We start from the raw sequence: 25,915 nt of genomic DNA, 5'->3' as shown, positions 1-25,915 counted from the left end.
AACTTTGCATTTAGCAGGTTTTCTCTATGACTGCAGGTTACACCAGTCATTGATTTTGCCCTTTTTCCTTTTATCATTATAGGGGGAAGATGGACGCCCAGGTTTGGAAGGTGACCGTGGACCTCCTGTAAGTACATTTGCATTGCCCCTTTTGTTCTAGGTTTCTGTTCTTTCTTATTAAGTTATTTCTCTAATGCAATTTTATTGTGTCTTTAAAGGGTCCACCTGGTAACAGAGGGGAACGAGGAGACAAGGTAAGACTTACAAGTTTAGTCTGCTTGGTAAAGAACATGAACAGTAAATTTGCAGAGAGCAGATATTTTGAATCATTATTTCAAGTTTAAAAAATGGACATATATATATGAATAGTTTCCATTAATCATAGAGTTGTGTCCTCTACAGTATATTTCTTATCAAGTGTAAAAACATTGATTTTACTGCCATTCAAAAATAGACAGAAGTGGGTTTTTAAGGGGATGATCAAATTCAGGTCTACTAAATGTACTTTTAAATAAATTCTGAATGATCTCATAAGTGTCTTAAAATAATGATGCCATTAACCCATGCCCAAACCCTATTCACACAGGGCCTTAGGGCCCTTTCAGACCCATGATTGGAAACTGCATGGTTGGCTGTTCCTGGGCAAACAGAAAACTGATGCTGTGCAGCTAGGAGCAGCTAACCACCCTGTGCATAACCAGATTTGCACACAGTTACAGTGCAAATTTCCAAACAGCAACTGCACCCCAAAAGTTGCCGCAGCTGCATGCAATCCCATTCAAAAACTGGTTCCCAGCCTCTTTCATACACTTGAAAAGGATTCGGTTGAGCCTGTGGCTGAATGCTCAGGGTCTGAAATGCTCTTGATCTCTTTCTGCTTTCTTAGCAATTTAATTGCTATTCTTGCACCAGTGGCTGGTTCCAAGGAGTGTCAGCTCCAAAGGCATGGGTGCAGACATCTAAAAAAATCATACAAGTGTCTGTCCTTTGCTTGTCTGCCCTTTGTTGGGGTTACAGTTCTGTTCTGCTGTTGACATGACGAGAGGCTGTCATTTGAGCAGCAAAGCTTGTCCAGCAGCTTAGAAGGTTCAGAATAGTGAAATACATTTTGCAATGTGCAGCTTAAGCTCATTTAGTGGAACTTTTTGATTAAATCCTGTGTGCTGTTTTTTCCAGGGTGATCTTGGTCCCGTGGGAATTAAAGGAGACAAGGTAATAATGTTACCTTCATTTTTCCAGTCATCGGATGTTTTTTTATTTGTAGCACATTTCTAATAACCTCTTTGAACCTTTCTAGGGTGACACTCTGACTATTGAAGGTCCTTCTGGTCCTAAAGGAAATAAGGGAGAATTGGTAAGTTGATCAATAGAATGATTAGAAATAATTTTTGGTAAAGCTGATGGTGAAGACAAAGAAATGGTAGACAGTCTCCTTAAACAATTATTAACAGATCCAGTAGTCAAGAGAGTAATTGCTGATGTGTCTATAGCTATAAAATTAGAATTGCCTTAGCCAAGGTATTTTCTATTACAGGAAGTTCCCGGGTTACATACAAGATAGGGACTAAAGTTCAATTTGTATGTATGTCGGAACAGGTATAATATTTTAATAAATGCAATTAGGACAGATGTTCATCTACGCATATTATCAGGCAGTGTGGTGTCAGTTACTGAATAAAATCCTTACTGTGAGTTGATCACAAGTAAAGTGCCTAGACATTCATTGACTTTTGGAGCAAGCTGTGCTTTGATATGCAAAAAGAAACAACTGCAGAGATTGTCTTGGTCATTATAGAGTTAAAAGAGATTGAAGAAGAGCTCCCCTAAGATCACCCACAACCTCAGCTGTGTTTAGTAAAAGATTTTTTCTGCAGGCCATGTGACCCCACCCCCACATCAAGCCTCCGCCCTGCACACGAGCGAGCAGGGAACTCTCATTCGTATCTAGGACTTGTTCATATGACGGATGTCCTTAACTCGGGAGTACCTGTACTTTCTATGGCTCTGATTTCTTAAAGCGCTCCAAGACTGGAGAAGATACACTTTCATCAGTGAACCAGCAAACCTGGAATCAATTTTGTCCAGGTTTCCAGGGTCACTGATGAAAGTGTATCTTCTCCAGTCTTGGAGCGCTTTGATAAATCAGGTCCTATGGATGTGAATACTGGACAATGAATTACCAAGTTAGGAAATGCATCAATTCCATTGGTGAAGAATATAGACAGCAAGGAAAACAAATAAATGTGTCCTTCAATAAATTAGGTCCAACCCTTCACTAGAAGCTCAGATAGCTACACTGAAGAAGTCTTATTGTGGACATATTATAAGAAGAATCAACCAAAAAAGACAGTTATGTCTGGAAAGGGAAAGATGATGATCAGCATTAGAATGCAATGTGGATGAATACAGTTGAATATTATGAGCATGCCGTTGGAAAGACTTCAGATACAAATAGAAGGTAGATCATTCTTGATAACCTAACCATGTGATCATCAGAATTCTTTCTAACTTAAACAATAATAATAATATCAGTTATCTGTATGTGCTGGGTTGTAACAGCTAAAACACAAAAGCAGTAAAACTTCCTTATCAACCCCTGATCTGACAAAAACAGACATTTAAAAATGAAAGGAAAACTCATAATAGTTCATGAGATTACGTTTTCTTTAAATTGGCCTATCTTTGCTTCAGTTGATGATTCCAAATAAGTATGCATGTTGAAAACTGAGGGACTAGGTGATAATTTCCGTTCTCCCTGGTTACCTATGAGTTTGTAGTTAGCATGCTTAATGTTTGATTATCTTCTATGTATACTGACATTTAAATTTCGTTATCAGGGTGACAGAGGAATAAAAGGTTCTGAAGGAGAAAAGGGGGAAAAAGGAGACCAAGGATCAGGCGGTGAAAAGGTGAATGATTGTTTTAGGGCTTCATAATAGAGGCATGTTTTCTGAGATGGAAGTCTGAATGAGAAATTTATATTACCAATGAAGGATTTCTAAACATATAAATAGTGTGATATACATGTCTGTGTAGTGTATATGAACTCTTACCCAGTCTAAAATATTGTGTTGATAAATACTCTTCCTCTGGTGGTTTCTCTACTCTGCAGTATTTCTTTATAAAGAGATACTTACAGATACTTAAATTGATATGGGGATAATTTTGGTTTCAATAATTGTTCACATATGGGAATATTTTAATCAAAATGTACGTATTTATCATTGTAATCTACTTTTGCAGGGAGTTAAAGGAGAAGCTGGAGACAAGGGGGCTACTGGCTTTGTGGGTGCCCGAGGACCAGGTGGACAAAAGGTAAAAAGGATTTCTAAATCTTGTTCTACATCAAAAGGTTTGCAAAGTTCTGAATAGATTCTGAGTGTCTATGAACTTCAGAAAGACCAGTGACTAGTGACGTTGATCAATGGCCACCACTTCACCTTATAAGTACATCTCCGCAATACATGCACATTTTCCCATGGTCTTGCTAATGCAACAAGCAATGTGTACTGACCTATAGTGAATGTAGGTATCTCTCAACTTCACATAGTACATTGACAAAGCTGCCTCTGCTGCACTAAAATCCCAAGCAGTATCACCATCCCTGCTCATTGCTCCTGAGCAGAACACCGTCCCCTCTTCACATATCCATAACATGGGGGGACGTGTTCTAGAGAAAATTTGATTGTATTTATTTTATTTTATGAAATCTTTTTTCTAAGTTACATCCAATTAATTATTTTGTGTGTCTATTACTCTAGGGTGAGCAAGGAGAGCCGGGTGAACCAGGAGAGGCGGTAAGTGACCATTTCTGCTATACATGATACTGACTAGTTTGTCTTATGCATACTTACCATTGTGTTTTTATCAATCCTTGTTTGATACAAGAACAAGTCTAACTTCAATCTCCACATAAAATCATTATTTCATATGCATGTACAGTACATGCTAAACAATTTCTATTTCTTAGAACCTTTCTGTCTTTCTGCTGTTCCTACATTTTAGGGTAGTGGCTCCAATGGCTTAATATTTAAGTGGGTTTGGACTCTGTACATTAGGTCTTCCCTTCATCTCGTCACTTCAATTGCTACAAGAAAATTTCCACATCTTCTGATTTGAAAAACGGCTACCACATTTTTTATTCTTTGTCACAAAGTCACCAAAATCTTAAGGGCAACTCTTGGATCAATAATTCCTACACCATGGGACTGAAGACTAGAGAAAATAGACTATCATGGATGAACTTGGGTTTTCCTGCAAAGCTGAAATTAATTTGATCCAAGATTTAAAACATTTGCCAACTAAATGATTTTAAGGAAATTCATTCCAGGTTTGCCCGTTCTCCCATAATAGTCTACATTCCGCAGTCTTGAAGAGTTTTGATAAATAGGTCCTTATGTATGTAGCGGTAAGGGGTAGCCTTTGCAATACCTGGAACACTCCCATGGGTTATATTATGTAACTGGGGTTATCCATTAAACACATCCTGCTTGTCCAAGCCAGATGGTGCAAAGAAGAAACGTCAGATATATTCTGCATATCTTAGTGGTGGCCAGGAAGGGGCTGACAGAGGTTCTTGCAATACCATTTGGTCAAAATTTAGTAGCATGATTAGGGTATCATGAAAATTGCCTCCAGAAAGCAGTTCATGGTTAATGTAACAGTAGGAAAGGTAATTGGTTGTGTCTGTTCCACATCTAGCATAACTTTGCCCCAGAGCTCTAAAAGTCATTTGTGCAGCTTTGCTAACTGCACACATGGTGTCTGTCCCTAGCTGGGTACTAATAATGCAAACGTAAAGCAGGTGTCCCCACACCCAGTCTGTTTCATCTCTATTACCTGCATGTGAATAATCTACCTAAGAACAAATGTGAGTGAAATGCCCAAACTTCATGCAGAATCTTTGTGAATTTAAATGACTCTAAATAAGCAATTGAATACCTATGACTGAGCTGTTTATGTTGCTTTATAATACTTGTTTTTTCTCTTAAGGGTAAGCCAGGTAGAGATGGCCTCCCTGGACTACGTGGAGATAAAGGAGATGGTGGTCTAAATGGACTAAGAGGACCAAAGGTAAGGAACATATGCAAGGTGTATGGTAGAATCATTTGGATCCTAAATTGTATTCCCACTCTTTAAAAGATCAGTCGATCCAAAGCTGTTACTTTAGCTATATTTGGAAATGGTGGACTGATTTTAGGTTTTTGCTTAAGAGTTTAAGACTGACCGCCTTCATAAAGTAGGTTTCCTCTCTGGCCTTTGTGTGCTCCAGTTCCTCCTTTTACATTGTTTTAAAATACAAAATAAATGAAATACCTATCAGTGAACGTTGGGAGCCTTTTTTAATGGATGGGTGCAAGGCCCGGAACTCTGTGTTGAGATCTCACCAACAGACTGCCCATTGGTTTATAGCCCCAGCTTCCACTGGAAACTGTAATATCGATTTTATGAACTGATAACTGATAAGAAACATATACAAAAGAAAATGCTTTTCCTGTCCCTTTTTACTGTTTCATCTTTCAGGGAGACCGTGGTGTGAAGGGAGCTTGTGGCCAGGATGGAGAGAAGGGAGACAAGGTAATATGGTACCCTAACAGGGAACTAGGTTTATTACCCAAAATTGAATTAGTTTGGTAAAATGTATTCAGTTTTAATTCCCAGTATAAATATACATCTGAGTGCTTTATTTTTAATAAAGACCATTCATTTCAGGGTGACATGGGTATTCCAGGCCGCAATGGGCTTCCAGGAAGGAAGGGAGACACGGTAAGTAGTGTTCCTATTATTTATAATTCTTTAGTCTTTTGGGTCTAGGAGTCTTTGGAGAGCTTACACTCCAAAGTTTTTATTCCGATGAAAGTTTCTGAACTGACTGAAGTTTGTATCACATATTTCTTTTACATTTTTCACATTTGTTCTTCTTTGATTGATGGACAAAATAGATGCCAAGTAATAGCCTCTATTTGTCTTTTATCTATACATCATAATACCTTACAACTATCTATAGGGAGAACCTGGAATCCCGGGACAGTCTGGCCTACCTGGAAAAGAAGGACTTGTTGGTGCCAAGGTAATGCAAAAGATTTGGTAAATCTTTGGTTCGTTGAGTAGGCAAGGTGATGGCATTTGTTGAATGTTATGTGCAGTTTGAATTGTTAACAATTTGTTTGTGGATTCTTCTTGCAGGGTGATAGAGGCTTGGAAGGGCTACAGGGTAATAAAGGTGACCAAGGAGAGAAAGGAGAGAGGGTAAGCATTTATATAATTAATATATTGACAGGTATGGGGTCATAAATTGTATATGCAATGATACATAATTGTATAAACACCCCTCCTAGATTGTAAGCTCTTCAGGGCAGGGACTTCTCCTTCTCATGTGTCACTGTCTGTATCTTTCTGTCATTTGCAACCTTTATTTATTGTACAGCACTGCGTAATATGTTGGCGCTATATAAATACTGTTTAATATTATTCGTAAAATGAGTAATATGGACACATGTACGATATGTCACATTACAGGCATGTAGACTTCAGCAACAAATCTGTCATAGTAAAAAGCATAGTCACTAGCAAAAGGTCTTTAATGAAAACCTTTCCAAGTCTGCCTTGGCAGTTTTCTGGCTTGGAAGTGTAGCTTGATGGGTCCCTAACCGCAACTCAATGGATGTTCAAGCATGTACTGGAACACTGACCAAAAACCAAGCCTGGTCACCAAATATCAAGTCCAACGTCACCAATCATTTACCAACCTCCATTGCTAAATGGAGCAAATTCCACCAACAATAATTTTGAATCTTGTGTAAAATCTTCCAAGAGGAGTAGAAGCTCCTATTGCACATAGAAAAAACAGCTTCATAGTAATAGTCCATATTTTATAATGACAGATGGGTGTCTGGATGCTTTTGACTATATTTGTATCATAATAGCAACATTATTCATAACTGTTCTATGTAACTGTTTCCTGTAGGGTCCTGTAGGGCCAATTGGTTCACCTGGTACAAGAGGGGTCGATGGTACTCCAGGCCCTCCTGGACCTCCAGGACCTGGTGGTCCAAAAGGCCCTGAAGGTCTTCAAGGACAGAAGGTGAGTTATTATTTGATTTCATTATTTGTAGAATATTTTTTATTCCTTAAATTAACTTTTGTGCCTCTAAAAAGGAATAAATCAGAGATGTACCCAAAATGCTGATGAATGCTGATGTCTGAATATTGTTTTAAATGTGCAAGTTTGGAGCTATTGTTTTAACATTACACTTGTGCTGTCCTAATATATTTTATCACATAATACCACTATGTTTTATTTGTTTTCATGGCCTGATTTCTTAGGGTGACAGAGGCCCTCCTGGAGAGGCAATTATGGGTCCACGTGGAATTCCAGGAGTCCCAGGAGAGCGGGGTGATCAGGTATAGCTGCGCTTTTTATTGTTTCTATCAGACAAACCTACATACAGTACTTGTTTAGCTTCTACATTTTTATTCTGAAATTCCCAAAATTGTACTAAATCGAGGTACTGAACATCACTTCTGCACATGTTTGCTGTGCAGATGTTGTCCATTACTAGTTATTGTAGGCTCCATATTTAGTCTTAAATGCTTCTTAGCTATGCACACTCTTCGTGCCTTCAGTAAATTTTCCCCTCTTTTATTTTTTAATTTAGGTATCAACTTGGCACACAGAATTTACAAAGGAATCTGTGCGATGCTGTATAATTGTGAATAATGCAATGCTCCTTTCATCTTTAAATAGCTGCCTCCTCGTACGAGTGTATGATATGGCTTTATACTTATTGTTTTGTACTTTATATGTACTTTTATTTTAGCAGTGCAGTTAGAATATTGAATTTTCAATTTAACTTTATTGGATATATTCCCTATTTTCTTCTTGTCAAAAGAAAAAGTGTGCTTACATTTATGTTCTTTGGAAAGCAGTCACAGCCTGAGAAGCAAAGCCAATCCCCTGCCAGCATGCTACAAAAAATAATATTTGTTAAAGCAGTGATCTCTATGAAGAGGTCCAACATGCTCCTACTAAGTAAAACCTATAGCTCTTCAGTCAACATAGTTTATGCTTTATCATATTGCACAATTGATTCAATGTCGTTGTAAGTGTTACTGTAGTATAACATGTGTTTCATTACTATATTTAGGGTCTTATTGGACCAGATGGAGTTAAAGGAGATAAAGGAACTCCGGGAATGACAGTGAGTTTTTCTATACCTGGAATCTAATTTGTATTAGACAAGATTGAAATGTCATACATTTGTTCATCATATCCAATAGTGGCCCCCGAAAAGGGCTTATTGTGCCTTGTGCTGGCCCTTACCGGGTTTACTAGGTGCCTTGTCCTCTGTTACCGTGTCAGCATTAATACATATCCTAGTGATTTGTTATTTGTCTTCTTTCTGTCACCAGGAATCAGAAATCCGAAGTTATGTTAGACAGGAGATGAGCGAGCATTGTGGTAAGTTTCATGGTCAAGATACTGAAAACTGTATTTTTAAAAATTGCAAAAAACTTGTACCATAGTCATTATACAGTATATTGTTCATTTTTGATTAGGCATTTGAATCATATGATCAGTTTAAATAGTCCAGCTTCACAATAAGGCCAGATTTATGTCTGTGTGGTGCTGTACCACATGCAACATTGCACCGCTCAGTAACACTTGTAACAAGCATTGGTTTGCACTGCTCCTATTCATTCTGAATCACAACCCAGCACACCTTAATGGAGCAATGCACAGAATATTGTACATCTATGCTGGTGTGTTTCCAATAACCATGGGCACTGGTGGTATACAAAAATGGGACACAAAAAAAACTTGCTCTTGCTTGTTAGCCATGACAATGATAAGTGGACTGATTTACCCTCTACCACATCATTGCCGCCTCTTGTGCTCATGTGCCAGATCATATAATAATAATAGCTATTTCAGTGGCTTATTCTGCCCCATTAGGTCCCCACTTGCCTATGTCACCAGGAGCACTGCCCGATGGAGTGGGAAAATGTTTATTTGACAGTGGATTTTCCTCCTGTCATTGCAATTCATGGTGGGGCATATTGGTCCTACCTGGACCTGGCCAAGCTGTTCAGATCATAAAAAAAGCAAAGTAGTCATGTGACCTGGGACAAAATCACTTATTGCATCACTGAAAATAAAGAATATATATATATTTAAATATTTAAACTCATCATATGATTAAAATGCATAATGTTGCATGCAAACTCAGAACTTCACAAAAATATTCCTGAAAGCTATGTTGCTGGTGGGGCCATGGGTCAGGAAAGGGATATATTATACACTTTGGGTCCTATGGAAAAAAACATTTGACAAATGTTTAATGTTTAAATTTTTTAGCATTTTTAGATACTGCCCCTGATTCATTTGGGAAGTATTTTTAACCAATATTTGTTTACAAACCATTTGGTTCTTTAACCATTTTCTACTCAATTTAAAAATCACCTTTACATTTACTTTTATTACATTTAAATTAAAAACAGAATACAAGGATATCTATTCCTATTCCATGGAGGAGTCATTCATTTTTTTAATGCTGTATTTATTTTGCCACTCTGAGATTTTTTTACAGAATTTAATTGCAGGATCTAAACCTTATTCAATCACATTGCTTTATATGTATATGGTCTAATAATTGTTTTATCTTTTTTCTTTTTCAGCTTGTGGAGGTCAGTTCTCTTGAATACAGACTGGTAAAAAGAGAGAGATTGTGTGTGTGTGTGTGTGTGTGTGTGTGTGTGTGTGTGTGTGTGTGTAAATGTTCCCATCAACACTGTATCACAGGTATCACAAGTCTTACAATAATTAAATATCCACACCAGGGGTGTCAAACTCTGGCCCAGGGGCCGAATTTTCCCTTAACGTCCTTTTTTTTTTTGCCCCCAAAGGAATTCTAAATATGAACTGCAGCTGGCCTGCCGCTGCATTGAAATAGCACCGCTACTACAATTCCCGGCATCACTTGCATCTGTAGACCAGCGGGCTCTCTGCCTATGCGTGGCCCCGCATTGGACTGTTTTAAATACACAAATAATGCCAGGAATTTTAGTAGTATTGCTATTTCAATGAACAGGGAGTTTCAGCGGCGGGCCACTCATAAGATTTAGTTCCGCATTGGCCGCGTCTGGCATTTCCAGCACTCGCCCTCAGCTGTACTTTTCCTTGCTACTCCAAGGCATGGACTTGAATGGTTGGATTTTCATAGAAGATTATTGGCATTTTTAATTTTGTTAGCCTGTGCAAAAAGGTTACCACTGAAATTTAACTCAGAAGGCTACAAATAGAAAAAGAGGCATAAGATTTTTTTTTAAATAAAATTAAAAAAAGGCTTGTTCCAGATTGAGTGTGAAGCAAAACCTCTTTGTTTTCAAATGAAAAGGAGTTATATCTAATGAAAAGGAAACATTTCCTCAAATTTTTCAATATCTTTCAAGGTTGGTCCTCGTCTTTGTCTATGTTTTCAATTTTGGCCCTCTGTGTATTTGAGATTGCCACCCCTGGTCTACAGTAATTACAATAATAAAACAGAGCAGTAGGAATGCTAAATATGTTATGCCACATTTGTGTAATGGGTTCAGCCATGTTGAAGCCTTGTCCTGCTTAAGAATGTGGTACAACCAGATCTCCTAGGAATGAGGTTTGTCACCTTTTCAATTCACAGTTTAAAATATATTTAAGGATTTGGAATAAATGGAAATTCAGGAAGGCTAAGCATAAAGAGCACAGAGTGGTAAGCCAAAGAGGCCAATCCGAAGTCTTCATTCACTTGTGTAAATGAAAGTACATGAAATTGGCAGCTGCCAATGTTGAAGAGTTTACCTTCCAAAATTACTAGTTGGTTGGCTTTCACGATGATCTATGAATCTTGGTACTTCCTGAGCCATGATTTGGAACAAATATGCAGAGTTCTGACTTCATTCTATCTAAATTGCATGTTTGTTTCAGCATAGTGGCCAAATTGGTTAAAGCTAGAGAAGGTAGCAATGGCAGCTTCCATATTTCTCTTGGTACAGGTTACTTTCAAAGAGGACTTAGGCTTTGCTCATATAGGGTGCAACAATTTATCTTTACAGTTGGCTTCTTGTTCATTATAATCACCATTCCTCTGCTCCCTCTCTAGGAAATGGCTATCACCTCCAAATATGAGGGATCATGTAATTCACCAACCTATCCCAGTGTGTTATAGAGCCTGAGACTGGCACATTGGGATGACAAGAGAGTCTTTAGCCCTGTTGAAGCTCCCACTAGGAATAACTCAACCCTTGCAGCCAGTAGTGAATAGAGCTGCGAGGGAATGGGGGTAAATTAATGTGGTTTCTGTGGGTTGCAGTACTTTTTGAATTTCCTAACAGCCTGTGTTCCTATGGGCTTTTGTTTACCGAAACTGCCCACACTATAGACATTAAACTATTTACATATTCAGAAAACAAAGAGCTTTAAAATTATTCACTCTTGACCTCCCTGAATTATATTAATGCAAATGTATTAATTATTCAATATCCTTATAAAACACAATAAACAACTCAGAAACACCTGCTGGTTGTTTACAATAGATCTGGAAAAAATTGAAATTGAAAGTCATAATTTCACTTTCTCATCTTGTGTGGGAATGATCAACAGCTGTCCACATTGGCCGCCACTAACCATTCCAGATTGCTGTGTTTTGTTCTCTGTGTATGCACTGATGGCTTTTTGTGATCCGTGTTTGTCCATCTACCACACTCTTATTCCAGTATGTATGGTGTAATGTAATTCTTTGCACTCTCCCTGACATCATGTGCCACTCTGTGCATGTGTGTTTGTATGTGTAGATGCAACATGTTTCATGTTTAGATGCAAGCAAGCACGTTTTATGTAAATAATTTGTGTTTGTATACTTTGTTGCAAATCATTGATCTGTTATAGTGTTGCAATAATGGCTGATCTATCTTTCACTAGGAAAAATATCAGGGTTTATTTGCTTCATATTACACAGCAGTGTACAAAGTCCATAGTCATGTCACTAGCTGTCCCTCAAAGGGGCTCACAATCTAATGCCAGTACCATAGTCATTTGTCTTTGAATACAGTCTAAGGTTAATTTTTATATATTTTTTTAATTGTTAATATTTTTTAATTGTTTATGAAATCTGTGAGGAAATCGGAGCGCCTGGAGGAAACCCACATAAACATGGGGAGAACCTGCAAACTCCATGTAGATAGTGTCCTGGCTGGGATTCGAACCTAGTACCTAGCACTGCAAAGGCGCTGACTAAAGAAAAAGGCTCTAAAATGGGTTTTGTCTGTGTTTAAGGCGCTACATGTAATGTCTCACCTGCAACCACCTATTGGGAATAAATGGGGGCAATGAGTGAGCTGCTGAGTACTGCCCGTTGTCAAATGTTCAAATGTTGGTTCATAAAGACCTATTGCAGTGGATGGGGTAGATGAGCGGCTGTCAAAGTGCCAACCTCTGAGATCCATCCTGGGAACATCTGATCTCACCACCCGTCTGAAAGTAGCTTTATTGAGAACCCTAACCTTACATTCTTCATATAAGCAAAATGTTTGCTGCCAGCAAAGACATAGCCAAATACAAAATAATAATTAGCTATACTGAACATATATTGTGGTTTAAGCTAAGAGCAGCTGTCCAAGTAATTAGAAGGTCTGCAGTCACGTGTTACAGTCGGACATCATCTAAATCTTTATGCTTAATTTTGATATAAAAATTACAAAAGAAAAGGTCTCCAAAACTAATTTGGCTTCTTGAACTGTTTTATTAGGCCAGATGGATTGAAAGAAGGGCATTTCGTGTTTTTATTAAAATTTAAAACGCGTTTCGGGTGTAAGACTTACCTTCTTCAGGGCTTTGAAATATATAATATATTAACACACTCACATATAATAACACAATCACACACTCACATAAATGCCAGGGCAGAATCAATCACTGCCATTGCAAACATATGAACCTAGAAGATTCCTCATGAAATGCTATACAAAGGAAATATTCATTTTCAAATATTCAACAATTCATTTATGAAAGATATTTAGTGATGTGTACTGTATGTGTTGCAGCTTACAGTATTTGTTGCTGTCTAAGGCCTGCCGACACTAACCAGAGAGTGTTCTAATGCTGATATCCATTGTACGGGAGCTATCAATATTTATTGCATGCAAAGAATTTCTGTGTTCTTGTACTGTGTATCATTTCATATGTTTAGGCAGATATTGCTGATCTTGTATTATGTACATATCATATCATATCATACCAATAATGCATGTAAAGAATTTCTGTATTCCTGTACTTTGTGTCATTTCATGCATTTCATATGTTCAGCCAAACTTGATCAATTTTTACTGATTCTGATTCTAAATAGCATGTGATAATGCATGTAGTCATTTCTTGAGGCTGTTTAAATGAGAACTCCAGTGAAACATGTTCTGGTTTTAATTGTATTTTTTATTGTTGATTGTTGTGAGCTTCCACAAGGTTCCTAAATTTCCTGACCTATAGTTGGCCATTTGTTACTTCTCTAAATTTTATCACATCAAAGTCCAACTTCAGCCAAAACAATTTTTTTGGAACTGGGTAGAATTTATGTCATGTTTTAGATGCTGCCTCTGCAATTGATTAGAATATTTTTTATAATCTTACACCTCTGTCTATTACCTGCACAACAAAGAAAGGGGCTCAGACAGACAGCTCTTGAACCTTGCCAAGCTAGGGCTATGTAGACACATTGGATTTCTGGATCTGGAAACTTCTGTGACATTTCCAGTGCCAGGAGAATGAAGTGCTGTTCTGTTGGAGGAGGAAGGATGAACAAAACTCTTTTGTAGGAGGAAGGATGAACAAAACTCTTTTGCTCTGAACTCTTCCTCGTAGAAAGGGTCGTCCCCACTTGGTGGTCCATTGGTCAGCAAGGATGGATCAGTAATGACTTCAGGGACAGCTGTACACATGCTAGAATTTTTCTTGAAATAATCAGGATTGTTAGTCTCAGGCAACAGTCATCTACCTTGTGTACATAGCCTAAAGCTGGAAGCAGATACATTGTAATGACCAAAGTTTGACCAAATGACCAAACCCTATGATGACTAAATTGTCTTTCATCAGTTAATTACCGGTAGTACTTTCTGAGTTAATTAGTACTGCACTGATGAACCCCCAGAAATATATTGACTTTTTTCTAGAAGATTGCATTGAATATAATCCCAGTTTAAGCTTCCAAATTGGAACCCCCATCCTTATTCTTCTACTAATATATATATATAGAGGACCTAGACATCCTGTATTCAAGTAATTCTTATCATTTGTGAAAGATCCAGTTCTCTTTTTTTCTACTGACTCCTAGCAGTGGTTCTAAGTCCTCATCCTCTAATACAAGAAAATGTGTCTCCATTGGGGGGAATATCCTCTTACTTCCCCTCTGACACCTGCCAGAGTTATAGTAAAAGAGGATTTACAGAAGACTAATGGACAGAGGCAGTGCCAATAGCCACATCCTAAATTCTACAATATAAATACCTTAAATTACCTTTGACAACTTTTTATTGCAAAACTTTTTTCCATATTTAATTTCTTGAATGTTAGCCCGAATGGGAATAATCTCTTAGTTTACTATATAGACATTTTTTCTACTTGCCAGACACATTGAGGTTGTAACTTAGAAGTTAGATAATGATATGTCTATTCTGTTTTTAATTTTTTTAAACCTTTTACCATGAGGGAACCCCTGCTATATTTGCTCACAATAGATCACAGTATATTAGCATGGTGGTAAGTGGGAAGAATGCCTCTTACATTGCTGGCTATTGGGAATAATGTCACCTTTACAGCCAAAAAGATCATTAGTGTCATTAAAATTGACCTGGGGGGCACAAATTGCTCATTGCTTAAGGAACCCCTAGCAACCTCCGGAGGAACCCTGGTTGAGAAACACTGCTCTAAGATTTTGGTATTTACATAGGAAAATAGTAGAGTGTTCCTGCTTGGGATAATATCCAAGAAGTAAGAAGAAAAAAGTAGCAATAAAAAGTTCACAAAGGTCCTTACTCTTCCACTCCGCCCACATTAAAATCAAATGTTCTGGTTGTAGTTAGACATTTCTTTTTCACTGGCTGCAGCAAACATTGACATGGACAATAGTGGAACTTACCTACTGGCTGCAAGTCAATGTTTATTGAAGTTGTGAACCCATTCTGCTTTTAAACAAACCAAAGACCAAACAAGGCTGCAGAGAATAGAATATCTTTCACTGAAGTTCTCGATCATGGACATTTTCTAACACTTCCATCTGAATTTCTTATGTCCTTATACCTCTCAGGTTTCTTTAATGACAACCCATCTCCCCCATCAAATTCGCCTAGCACACGTCTAGTCCCAGTCCCAGCTATTAAGTTCACTCACATTGATGAAGATGAGGGTGAGTTGGATCTCCTAGCAGCAGAATATCTAGACACATCGACTGTCCACACCAAAATCTCTGTTTCTGTACAGTCAGCCACATGCAATCATACCAGTCCGCTTTCTGCTTTAATGTCTGCGCTGCTTTGCAATTTTTACATGCTTGGCTAAGATAAAGGGCTAAAGTCTACCAAAGGAAGGGTTGGCAACTAAATTCAATGCCAGTGCAGATAGGTTAAAGCTTATGCAGACTTCATTGAACTAGATCAGTATTTCTCAACCTTTTATTAAAGGGTGAACCATTTAAACAAAACTTTCAGGTCTTCAGGGAATTCCTGTTATAACTACTTCACACCTCACAGTATATTAACATGGTAGTCAGTAGGAGCAATCCATTTTACATGGCTGGCCATTGGAAAGAATGCCATCTTTAAAGATATTCGAAAAGATTTTTGGTGTCACCTAAACTGACCTGAGAAGCACAAATTGCTTATTGCTGGAGGAACCCTGGTTGAGAAACTCTGATCTAGATATTTCCATAATAATTTGTGACTCTGTCCCTTCCATTGAAGCAATAAGGAAGGGGGTAACTTTCCTGCAAATGGATTCACCTGTTATTATGATGAGTCCTGCAGGGGCATTTATACGTGTCATTTGTTTTGCAGCGGCCATAGCTGTTGAAAGGGTCGTGTTGCATGACATACTATGTAGATCCTAGGTCTGGTTGGCATTTAACATTTCCTTTGTGTATTTTACTGATTTTCTAGAATTCAGTCTTTAAAAATTTCTCACATTGGGACTGTTATTGCTAACCTTCCAATAATCCTATTTGCCAGCCCTCCCTTTAGCACCTTATATGTGCAATAGATAAGTCTGAGCAGTAAACTTTATGCACTCAATTACAACTTGCAAATAAAAATAGGCTTAATTAAAAAAAAACAATAACCTCAATGCACCAAGTGTCTAAGTGTATTGCTCATAAAAAATATAATAAAGCTTTCCATATTCAGTGTGATTGAAAAATGTAGGCAACACACTTTAGATACTATGTAGATACTGTTGGGTTACTCATATGAAGGTAGTGCTTATGGATTGTTGGTTCATCAAAAAGAATTAGATCAATCCCAGGAGCCATGTAGCCAACAAACCAACAAATTCCTGCTGGGACTAATGCCTAGTTTTTGCAGTTAGATCTAGTCATTGGGTACAAATCTTTTTAATTTCTTTAAGTTGTAATTGGCTCAACTTTCTGTTGTTCCTCCCAGTCTTCTACCTTTTTAAAAAATAATTATTTATTTTTTAATAAAGAACAAAATAGGCAGATAGCTAGAAAGGTATTGTATTTAAACAGCACTTTGTCTGAAAAGTAGGGTTGAACTTCCAAAATTTCTAAAAGAGCCAATTCGTGGCCCTTTCGATTACGTGCTTTTCATGTCACTTAGTTGTTATGGAATCCTGATAACTCATGGTTCCATGCTAATCTGCGATCTTCTCCCCACATCTTTTTAGCCTGGCAGCACTTTTCAATAACCACTTAGCTGTTCTTGGGTGGTTATTTAAAGATGAGTCACAATACAGGGACCACCACCCGCCTACAGCTTTTTCCCATCCAGCTTTAAACCATTTCTAGGGAAAATACTGTAATCTATAGGTCAACCTTTTAACTGCTCTGACTTAGTAGTCCATTTTTATTGCAAATTGCTGGTTGCTGGGTCTGCCTATGGTGAATTTCATTGTGCTTCCATGTGCTTTATTTCAAGTCTTTGTATTGTCTCACTCCAGCTTGGCAACAAGAGGGCCAACAAAGGTCAATGCTTTCCTATAACAACGTTAGAGAGTTCCACCACTTGCTATTTCTCATTTTTAACCAAGCTGATGTCTTATAAAGGTGAAAGTTGTCTCTTGTCTATTGTCTTTATGATGCTGATAAATGAACCACTCACACAGCTATGTGTTAAATGTCCACCTTTGGACAAGGACAACTTGCACTTTCAGAAGATGTATTTTTAGGTGTATGCAGTCTGTAGAAAGGTTAGGTAACCATTTGAAAATAAGATTTTTCATCTATGTGCAATCCATTCCACACTGGTTCATTTCTAACATTGGGCCTGGTTTTATAAAGTTTTCCAAGACTGGAGAAGATATATTTTCATGGGAAAAACTGAGTAATCCAGCACACCTTAAATGGATCTAGTACAGGATTGTAAACAATTGCTGTCTAATAGCAAATGATTTTTAAGAAATAAATCCAGGATTGCTGGACCACCCAGGTTCTCCCATGATGGTCTATCTTCTCCAGCCTTGGAGAGCTTCAATAAATCAGGCCCGTTGTGTTCATTACTATCACTTGGTTCACTGTAACGTTTAAAACCTTTTAAGATAATTAGAGAACAAGCAAGGAAGGCACTCAACATTGTCCTAATGTTACAGGAATGCACATAAGTCAAAGTTATAATCAAAGCAGAGAAGCCTGAATATATAATTGTCTATAGGCATGCAGGATTAATTCTATTCTGTGCCTTACCTAGTGTATGCTTTGCTTCTGCAGTATTTGTGAACCTTTATCATGCTTACTGTTTAGTGTTTTCAAGTGTGTTCTAACCTTTTTCTGGGAGCGCATCCAAAAGATATTTCAGTTTTAGGCATATGCAGCCAGGTTTAACAACTCAATAAGTTTTTAACTCTTTGGCAGAAAACACTGATTGGGATGTGTTGCCAATGCAGACTCCATTGGGTTGTTCATCTCACCTGCATCCACACATAGCTGAAATATTGGCCTTGGGTAGCCTTCCTCTGAGAAAAGCCATGGCATCATTGTTTTTGCCCAAGCATTATTGTCTTGTTATGTTGTTTGTTTCAACCTTTATCAAAGACCTGTGCTTTCAGTATGAGCTGCTTTGACGTCTCTAATAATGTTGCTTGCTTTTGTAAGGCCTACCTTTGTGCAAATAAATAAGTTGGAGTCTACATTTCACTACTTCACTACAAAACCAACACCGATGTCTCTGTATTTCTATCTTAGTCTATGCTCTATGTTTATTTCAAAGAAATCTGTGTTATTGCAGCTTAAGTTTTCTTACTACCCTTGGATATATCTTGATACTGCAAAAAACATGTGGTGACAGGCAATGGTCATGGGTCACTTCTGGGTGGGTATTAACTGCTGGTTAAAAAAAGCACAGAAAGCTGTTGGGTATCACTTACGTCTATGGTGAATTTTTATAGGATGCTGCTGAATATAACTCATTGCTCTATGGTTGGTGTTGTCTGTGGGCCTCTCCCATGTTTGTTTGTCATTGCTGGGTGAGATGCTGGTTGTTGTTTATGGGTAACTGCCGATTATAATATGTGGAGCACTGTAGAGGTCACTGCTTGTGTATCTAGGCTCAGGCCTGTTGCTTTTATAAATAAAATGTATTCTAAGCTACTTGATCTTTGCGCTTATACTTCCATCAAGGTTTCATGACTTGCCCAAATTCTGCACTAGGTGAATGTTGGTGGAACTTCTTTTTAACTGTACTCTGACCCATGGTGTTACTGCATGAAACTTGTACTTTGCTTCTTATAAGGACTTCTTACTTATCATTCTGGCATGAAATAGCTGTTTTTTATGATATCAAATATTGGATCACTTTACCTCTTCAAATGCTCTCTTTCCTCATTTTTCTGTGTGATCTCTCTTTTGTGTTTTGCCTGAACTGTGCTGTCCCTGAAGTCTTTCTGCTGTCTTTCTTGTCCTTAATTACTTTTTCTTTGCTGTCTCTCTTTGTTCTTGTTGAATGGATCTTATCACTTCTTCTGATTATCTCCTCCAGGACGAGATCTTAGAGTGGTGGTGAACACCAATGACCCAGATTATGAGCACATATACACAGTGGACGATTACAAAGATTACAAAGATATGGATGAAGATGGCACAGAGAGCACGATACTGAAAGATGGTCAGAATTTAATGAACCCTCTCTAATAACTCCCACATATCTTCTATCTCCGACCCTTCTTCCAGCTGTCTCTTCCTTCTCCTTACCCCATTCCTTGCCTCCCTCTTTACTTTCTCCTTTCCCCTTCTTTTCTTCCTTGTACCCACTTCCTTCCCTTCCTACTACCTTTTCTTCTTCCTGTCTTGCTTCCTGCCTTTTCTACTTCATCTGTTCCTTTTTTTTTCTTATGTCTTTCCTGTCCTATCAACCCTTCCCTTCCATCTCTTCCATTCTTTCCTTTCTCCCCTCTACTTACAGCATTTTTCTTTTTTTCACTTTCTTACTCGTCTTTTTTTCTTCTTCTATACTTCTCATTCTTCTTTCTTTATCTTCCATCACATCTGTTCCTATCTTTTTTCTTATCTTCCTCCACTTTCCCCCCACTCTTATCTTCCTATATTCTAGTACCTTCCTTTCTACTTTCCTTTCTTCCTTCCTTCATCTATCTATTTTACCTATTTTTTCATCTACCCCCCTTTTCTTTTTTCCTTCATCTGTCATTCTTTTTTTTTCTTACTTCCTTCATCCATAACTTTTTCATCTTTCTTCCATCATCTATCTCTCTTTCTTTTCTTCCTTACTTCATCCATCTATTCCACTTTCTTTCCTTCCTTCCACCATCTATCATTCCTTCCTTCATCTATAACTCTTCCCTTTCTTTCTTCTTTCATTTATCCCTCTTTACTTGCTTTCTTCCTTTATCCCTCCTTCCTTCCTTCCTTCCTTCCCTCATCTATAACCTTTTCCTTTCTTTCTTCCTTCATCCATCCCTCTTTCCTTTCTTCTTTCCTCCATCTACCTTCCTTTCCTTTTACCTATTTTTTTACATTTTCTGCTCTGTATAACCAAATGTTCCAAATGGGTTTCATACAATATTTAATTATTCTTGTAGACACAACCATACCAACAGTGTCAGAGGCAAGCTTAAGGAGTAAGAGAGATACATCAACACAGGGTAGGATATAACGTACAATAGCTTGATTATGTAAAGCATGTTTTTTTACATTTTAATAGTGACTGTAATTTACCTATAGGCTAATGATACTATGTCTGTTATTTTACTAGATATATGCAGTTTTCCCATGCAGGAGGGAGAATGCAAAAAGTACACACTGAAATGGTATTATAACCACTTAGTGAGGGAGTGTCGCCCGTTCGTGTACAGCGGGTGCGGCGGAAACCTCAATCGATTTGATGAGAAAGAGCAATGTGAGCAACACTGTGTTCATGGAAAAGCAGAAGGTAAGTCTTCAACACAAGGGCCCTATATATCATTACAGGGGCTTTGTTGGACAGTTTTAATGTTTGTTTTGAAACTCATGAGTTAATAAAATGGTGGGTGAGACTATGGAGTATGTTGACCCTGCTAGATGGAATATCATTTTTGTTGGCTTTATTGAATTTTATTTAAACAAACCTTAGAAAAGCCAAACAGAAAAGGATCAGGATCATGTCATTTGAGACAAGAGCATTCCCTTGGCCGATTTCTTGCTATTCAATTCCTTATGCTGGCTCTGTTCACATTCTTGTTTTTCTCTTACATACTATTATTGGAGAAATACTGGAAAATACCAAATAAATCAATATGTGATCACTGATTTTACAAGCATCACTGAGTAAAGCATTCAGCTTAGTGTTAAAAAAAGACGGTCTGTAGAGCAGGCTGACCCGCGCTTCCAACCAATCAGCTGAATGAAAGTATTCGGGAACCACTTTGTGTATGTAGTTGCAGGTGGCTGTGGTCGCAGTGGGGTTGTAGTGGATTGTCATCTTAGAGTTGCTAAATGCACCATGTTGATTTCGGCCACCCTTGCACAGGCAGTCATCTCTATTGACTTGAATACAACTGCCTTTAACCACAGCCCAAAGCAGTTGGAAAGCAGTTGCTGCTAGAGGACAGAATTTTCCATTATCCATTAATTTCCTGAACCACAACCACGCTCAACTGCCTTTTTCAACTGCCTAAATTATACAGTTGCAATTGTGGTTGAACTGTGGTTGATACAACAACCACAGGGCTAAAGCAGAACTAAAATTCCAAATTCCAAAATTTTGGATCAAGCAGGACAATATTGCAGAAAGGCACAGGCAATATTACTTCTGCAATGAGGACTTAGAAAGAGAAGAAGAAAGAAGATGGCGGAGCCCTGCGATGGATTGGGGACAGGTGAGTATAGCGGGATTTAGTTCCGCTTTAAGATGAACAGCTTAAAGGGGGCTGAGTGCAGCTAACAATGACAATTTTCAAAAAAAGGTATATATGCCTGAAAAATATTAAAATTCTAGGTGCCGATACCAAACCCAAATTTACCCAAACACATCCATTTCAAGCTCAGAATATTTATTTGTTTGACAGAATATTTACAGTGTTTCTTTCTTTTCTATTTTCAGATAAACCACAGCAAAATGGAAGCTAAAAGATGAGAAGATCTATAAGAAAAAATGTATATTGTAATATTTTTGTAAGATTTGCTACATTTGCCAAAACTTGCAACTTGCACGTTCCAAACTGAATGGAATTGTGCTCCTATGTTGGTACATCTGGGAAATATTTTGTAATTTTTTAAAAATGTAATATTAATATAATTATAGCGGCTGTAACTGGCTACTACAAGGTGCATAGAATTTTAAAGTAGCAGAGAAGTGGTGCTATGTTTTATACTATAATTCTGCTAAAAGTGAAGTGTTTATCAAGTGATGAGGTCACAGGGCCTGATTTATTAAAGCTCCAAGGCTGAAGAGGATTCAGTTTTACCAGTAAAGCTGGGTGATCCAGCAAACCTGGAGTGGATCTGGTTGAGGATTGAAAACATTTGCTAGCAAATAGCAAATCATTTTGAAGAAGTCCATTCCAGGTTTGCTGGATCTCCCAGCTTCACTGATGAAAGTGTATCCTTTCCAGCATTGGAGAGCTTTAATAAATCAGGCCCAGAGTGAGCAAAGCGGAATATTTATGGCACTTCGGTCATACCATGTAAGGCTGCTTCTGCCTTTCGTGAAGTTTTATTGTACAGTTGACTGCAGGAGGTTGATACCAAGTCAGGTTTAGGCACATTTGTAGCTTGCATCTGAAAAACATAGACTGAACAATGGATTACTAAATTGCATTAGTTTACATATCCTATGCCTGTTGGAAGTTTAATTTCAAAGCGTTCAAAGACCAAGTTGGTGGTAACCTTGACAATCATGACAAATGCTTAGGTTCCAACATTATCTATGCCAAATACATCACTTTTTCTGACATTGACAGAGCCAGTCCTCATATTCCATCCGTGTGAACCTCCCACACTATTACATATTGCTATAAAGAGTTCCTGTTGATCAAGAAAAAATAGGAGAACACTGTCAGTCCCCATGACAATTTCCCCAATTTTGCAATTTTGAGATTGTGTTTTAGCACTGGGCAACACAGGCAGAAAGTCAGCCCCTGCGGAACCTGCAACCAATCAGCTTTCCAAAAAGCAGTGACATCACTAAACCACACTATTATTACCAGCTTTGTTCACACAACTATTCTCACTTGACAAACATTTCACTTTGTAGTTTCTAACTGGTACTCAGACCAATAAGTAGGACCTATGACATCCATCTGAGCATGTTTGTATGTAAATATACAGTATATTCCTTAATAATGCTTTACATGAGAAAAAAATGTTCGCCAGCCTTGCTCTTAATAAAAAAAAACATATATCAGGGACTATATTATGGTGCTATTGTGACCTCCAGCCAAGCATATTGCTTGTAAGAGTTGCAGATTATTATAAAGTGCTTTAAATGTTTTTTTTTGTTTTTTTTTTTTGCTCTTAACTTTAGTAAATGAATGTTTACTTTCTACAGACATGCTCGTTCCATTTGCTGCTGATTTTTTCATATATATAAGAATGATATAAATACATGCAAGAATATTTACAAGAATAATAAATACATGCAAATCCAGACACACACACTGTAGATGTATCAGTTAAAATATAGACAAGACCAATTCATAAAGCAATGTTGCATTGCAAGTGACAATTCACCAGAATCTGAATTGTGTGTAATCTATGTTCTTGATTCATTAGAAATTCCAGCGTACATCTGTTGGAAATGAGATATTAGATTCCCCGATTCAATACAACCACCAATTCTAAGGGAGAACAATTGAATGGAATATTTAAAGCTGATCTCTTGGCAGAATTGTTATATTTAAAAGAAGAATGAAATTGCTCACCAAGATTTTGATCCATACTAAATATCAGTGGGATCCCAGAACCATCTGTACAGGTGACTGGTCACTCCTGTATGTACCAGATATGCTGGATGGTCGGTCGCATCCATGTCCTCTCTGATAAACAGCGAAAAGGGGAAGCAGGAGAAAAAGGTAATTAAAAGGAGTGTTGAGTACACCTATATGGCCGATAACCCTTATTTGAATATTAATAAAACTCAATGGGATCTTAGAACCACCTGTGGATGAGACCAGTCACTCCTGCATGCACCAGATGTGTTGGGTGACGGGTCTTATCCGCGCCCACTATTGCTTTTAGTTTAGGCAGCGCTGTCGCCATTAGGTCAGAATTGCTTGATTTGGAAAACGATCAACAAAGGAACGATTGTAAGCTTTTTCCAGCAGAACCCTCCTCCTGGTGGCTGCACAGGATGGACCTTTCCTACCTAGGTGGAGTGGTAATTATGGAGGGGGTCTGGAGATAAGCTCTATTGAAGTGTTGAGTATAACACCTACCCTATATGGCTGATAACCATGGAGTGCAGCTATGTAAGTTGCTGTGACATCCTCTGCCCTCCCTTATGGGTAAACTTGCTTATTAACAACACTGCCAAGTTTGGGTCTTCCCTTGTCCAACATAGAGAAATCCCTCTCTCTTACACCCAGTCCAGCCATCTCACTTCTCACACCGAGAGACGTCTGTATTACTCTGTGCGGTTGACCTAAGCATTTCCATTACTGAGGATTCACATTGTAATGATACCAGACTCCTGGGAATCTGTTTATTTTGTGTATTTTAAATTTCATCCGTTGTACTTTTTCACAAATAAAAAAGGAATTTATTTAAATTGCGTGTTTCTGTCTCTTTTTCTGCACATTTTCTGTTCTAAAGTAAGCCAAATCAATATCTTAAGATCTTTACATTTTGTGAAGTGGAGTCAGTATATCCTGGCATAGGGATGAGATAGATGCCTTGCCGCTCTCGGCTCCTCTAATGACCTAGTGATGACTTCCTCACTCATAACCTCATCACATGCACGGCTCCAAGACTTTTCTAGAGCTGCCCCGACTCTCTGGAATGGTATTCCTTATCCTATTCAGCTTGCTCCTACTCTCTGCTCATTCAAAAGAGCTCTTAAAACCCATCTTTTCAAACTCACCTACCCGTCTTCTTCTGTCTCTTAAACCCTCACTACTTCTGCTATACCCACTCCATATCCCCCCTCCTATTGAGTGATACTTCCCCCTCCTTTTAGATTGTAAGCTCTTCGGGGCAGGTTCCTCTCCTCCTGTGTCACTGTCTGTATCTGTCTGTCATTTGCAACCCCTTTTTAATGTACAGCTCTGCGTAATATGTTGGCCCTATATAAATCCTGTTTTTTATTATTAATAAAGTTAATTACTAAAATAAAGACATTATTGACACTGAGACCCAAGAACAGAAAAATACCCGTATACCATTTTTCACATGCATGCAAAAAAAAGCATTTTGGGTCTCACAAATACTCAAATATACCCCCCACACACATTATATAATATAATAGACTGTGTGTGTTGGAGTTAAAGCTAGTGGGTAGTAACTGTGTGTTAAACTGCTCCTGGGCACCTATTGGCAGCCACTTGGCACCCAGAAATGGTTCAGTCACTGAATGTCTATAGTTTAGATTCACATGCAGAAAATATTCACAAAGAGAAAGAAGGGTTTTTGAAGGCAAACAGTGTAAATGTATTATTCAAAATCGTTCATATGATATAATACATGCAATATAAACTATACAATGTGAACAATCATCACAGTCCATGTAAATATTTAGGCCAAAAAGGCACTAGACCAGGGGTGGGCAAAGTTTTTCACTCAGGGGCCACAATCTGATCTAAAATTTGGCTTAGGGGCCAGGCCGATTGGAGAGTGGGCGGGGTTATGCCATCATGACGTCACTGAAAGTGACGTGGGTGGGTTGCTCCGCCCACTTCCCTGAGCCCAGCATTTGTACAGGGGACATGGTCAACGGCTTTGGCAGGATCCTTCTCCTGACCCCACTCAGGGGGACACCTGCCAGAGAGGCGGCCCATTTTATCCGGCCCGTTGAACTCTCTCTCTACCTCAGCGGAGCCAGAGAGAGTTCAATGGGACAGATAAAAAAGCCTAATGGGCCGTATATGGCCCGGGGGCCATAGTTTGCCCATGCCTGCACTAGACATAGTTTGCCCATGCCTGCACTACACATATTTGTCGCATACGTATAGGCCGTAAACCCGAAGCGTTTTGCCAGTTTTAGGCTTCTTCAGGGGTGGCGTTATGTTTAGCTATTGATCAGC

The 25,915-nt window shown here is 38.3% G+C and overlaps 2 protein-coding genes across 2 annotated transcripts in view; both read left to right on the top strand.

Moving 5' to 3' along the window:
- Window positions 1-9,701, top strand: part of COL7A1 (collagen type VII alpha 1 chain) — a gene marked incomplete in the record, with an annotated part of 99,157 nt that extends 89,456 nt beyond the window's left edge. The window contains 17 exon segments of the mRNA XM_072421206.1: window positions 83-127; window positions 219-254; window positions 1,177-1,212; window positions 1,298-1,354; window positions 2,838-2,909; window positions 3,244-3,315; window positions 3,762-3,797; window positions 4,993-5,073; window positions 5,524-5,577; window positions 5,713-5,766; window positions 6,008-6,070; window positions 6,187-6,249; window positions 6,968-7,084; window positions 7,327-7,404; window positions 8,148-8,201; window positions 8,413-8,461; window positions 9,679-9,701. Of these exon segments, the coding sequence (XP_072277307.1) occupies window positions 83-127; window positions 219-254; window positions 1,177-1,212; window positions 1,298-1,354; window positions 2,838-2,909; window positions 3,244-3,315; window positions 3,762-3,797; window positions 4,993-5,073; window positions 5,524-5,577; window positions 5,713-5,766; window positions 6,008-6,070; window positions 6,187-6,249; window positions 6,968-7,084; window positions 7,327-7,404; window positions 8,148-8,201; window positions 8,413-8,461; window positions 9,679-9,701 (990 nt within the window).
- Window positions 9,702-14,920: 5,219 nt separating this feature from the next.
- Window positions 14,921-24,444, top strand: LOC140337055 (collagen alpha-1(VII) chain-like). The gene is made up of 5 exons (XM_072420569.1): window positions 14,921-15,428; window positions 19,225-19,350; window positions 20,282-20,344; window positions 20,455-20,631; window positions 21,781-24,444. Exons 1-5 carry the CDS (start codon window positions 15,311-15,313, stop codon window positions 21,804-21,806), a joined length of 510 nt encoding a protein of 169 aa, XP_072276670.1. The 5' UTR covers window positions 14,921-15,310; the 3' UTR covers window positions 21,807-24,444.
- Window positions 24,445-25,915: the final 1,471 nt, after the last annotated feature.

Source organism: Pyxicephalus adspersus, chromosome 8 (assembly GCF_032062135.1).
Source record: "Pyxicephalus adspersus chromosome 8, UCB_Pads_2.0, whole genome shotgun sequence".
Lineage (NCBI taxonomy): Eukaryota > Metazoa > Chordata > Amphibia > Anura > Pyxicephalidae > Pyxicephalus > Pyxicephalus adspersus.
This window is presented reverse-complemented; position numbering and strand designations above follow the sequence as displayed.

Coding starts and splice junctions, on each gene's coding strand:
- LOC140337055 (XM_072420569.1), top strand. CDS start 15,311: ATGTCCTTATACCTCTCAGGTTTCTTTAATGACAACCCATCTCCCCCA. Junction 19,351..20,281: donor GAGCACGATACTGAAAGATG/GTCAGAATTTAA, acceptor TTATTCTTGTAG/ACACAACCATACCAACAGTG. Junction 20,632..21,780: donor TGTTCATGGAAAAGCAGAAG/GTAAGTCTTCAA, acceptor TTCTATTTTCAG/ATAAACCACAGCAAAATGGA.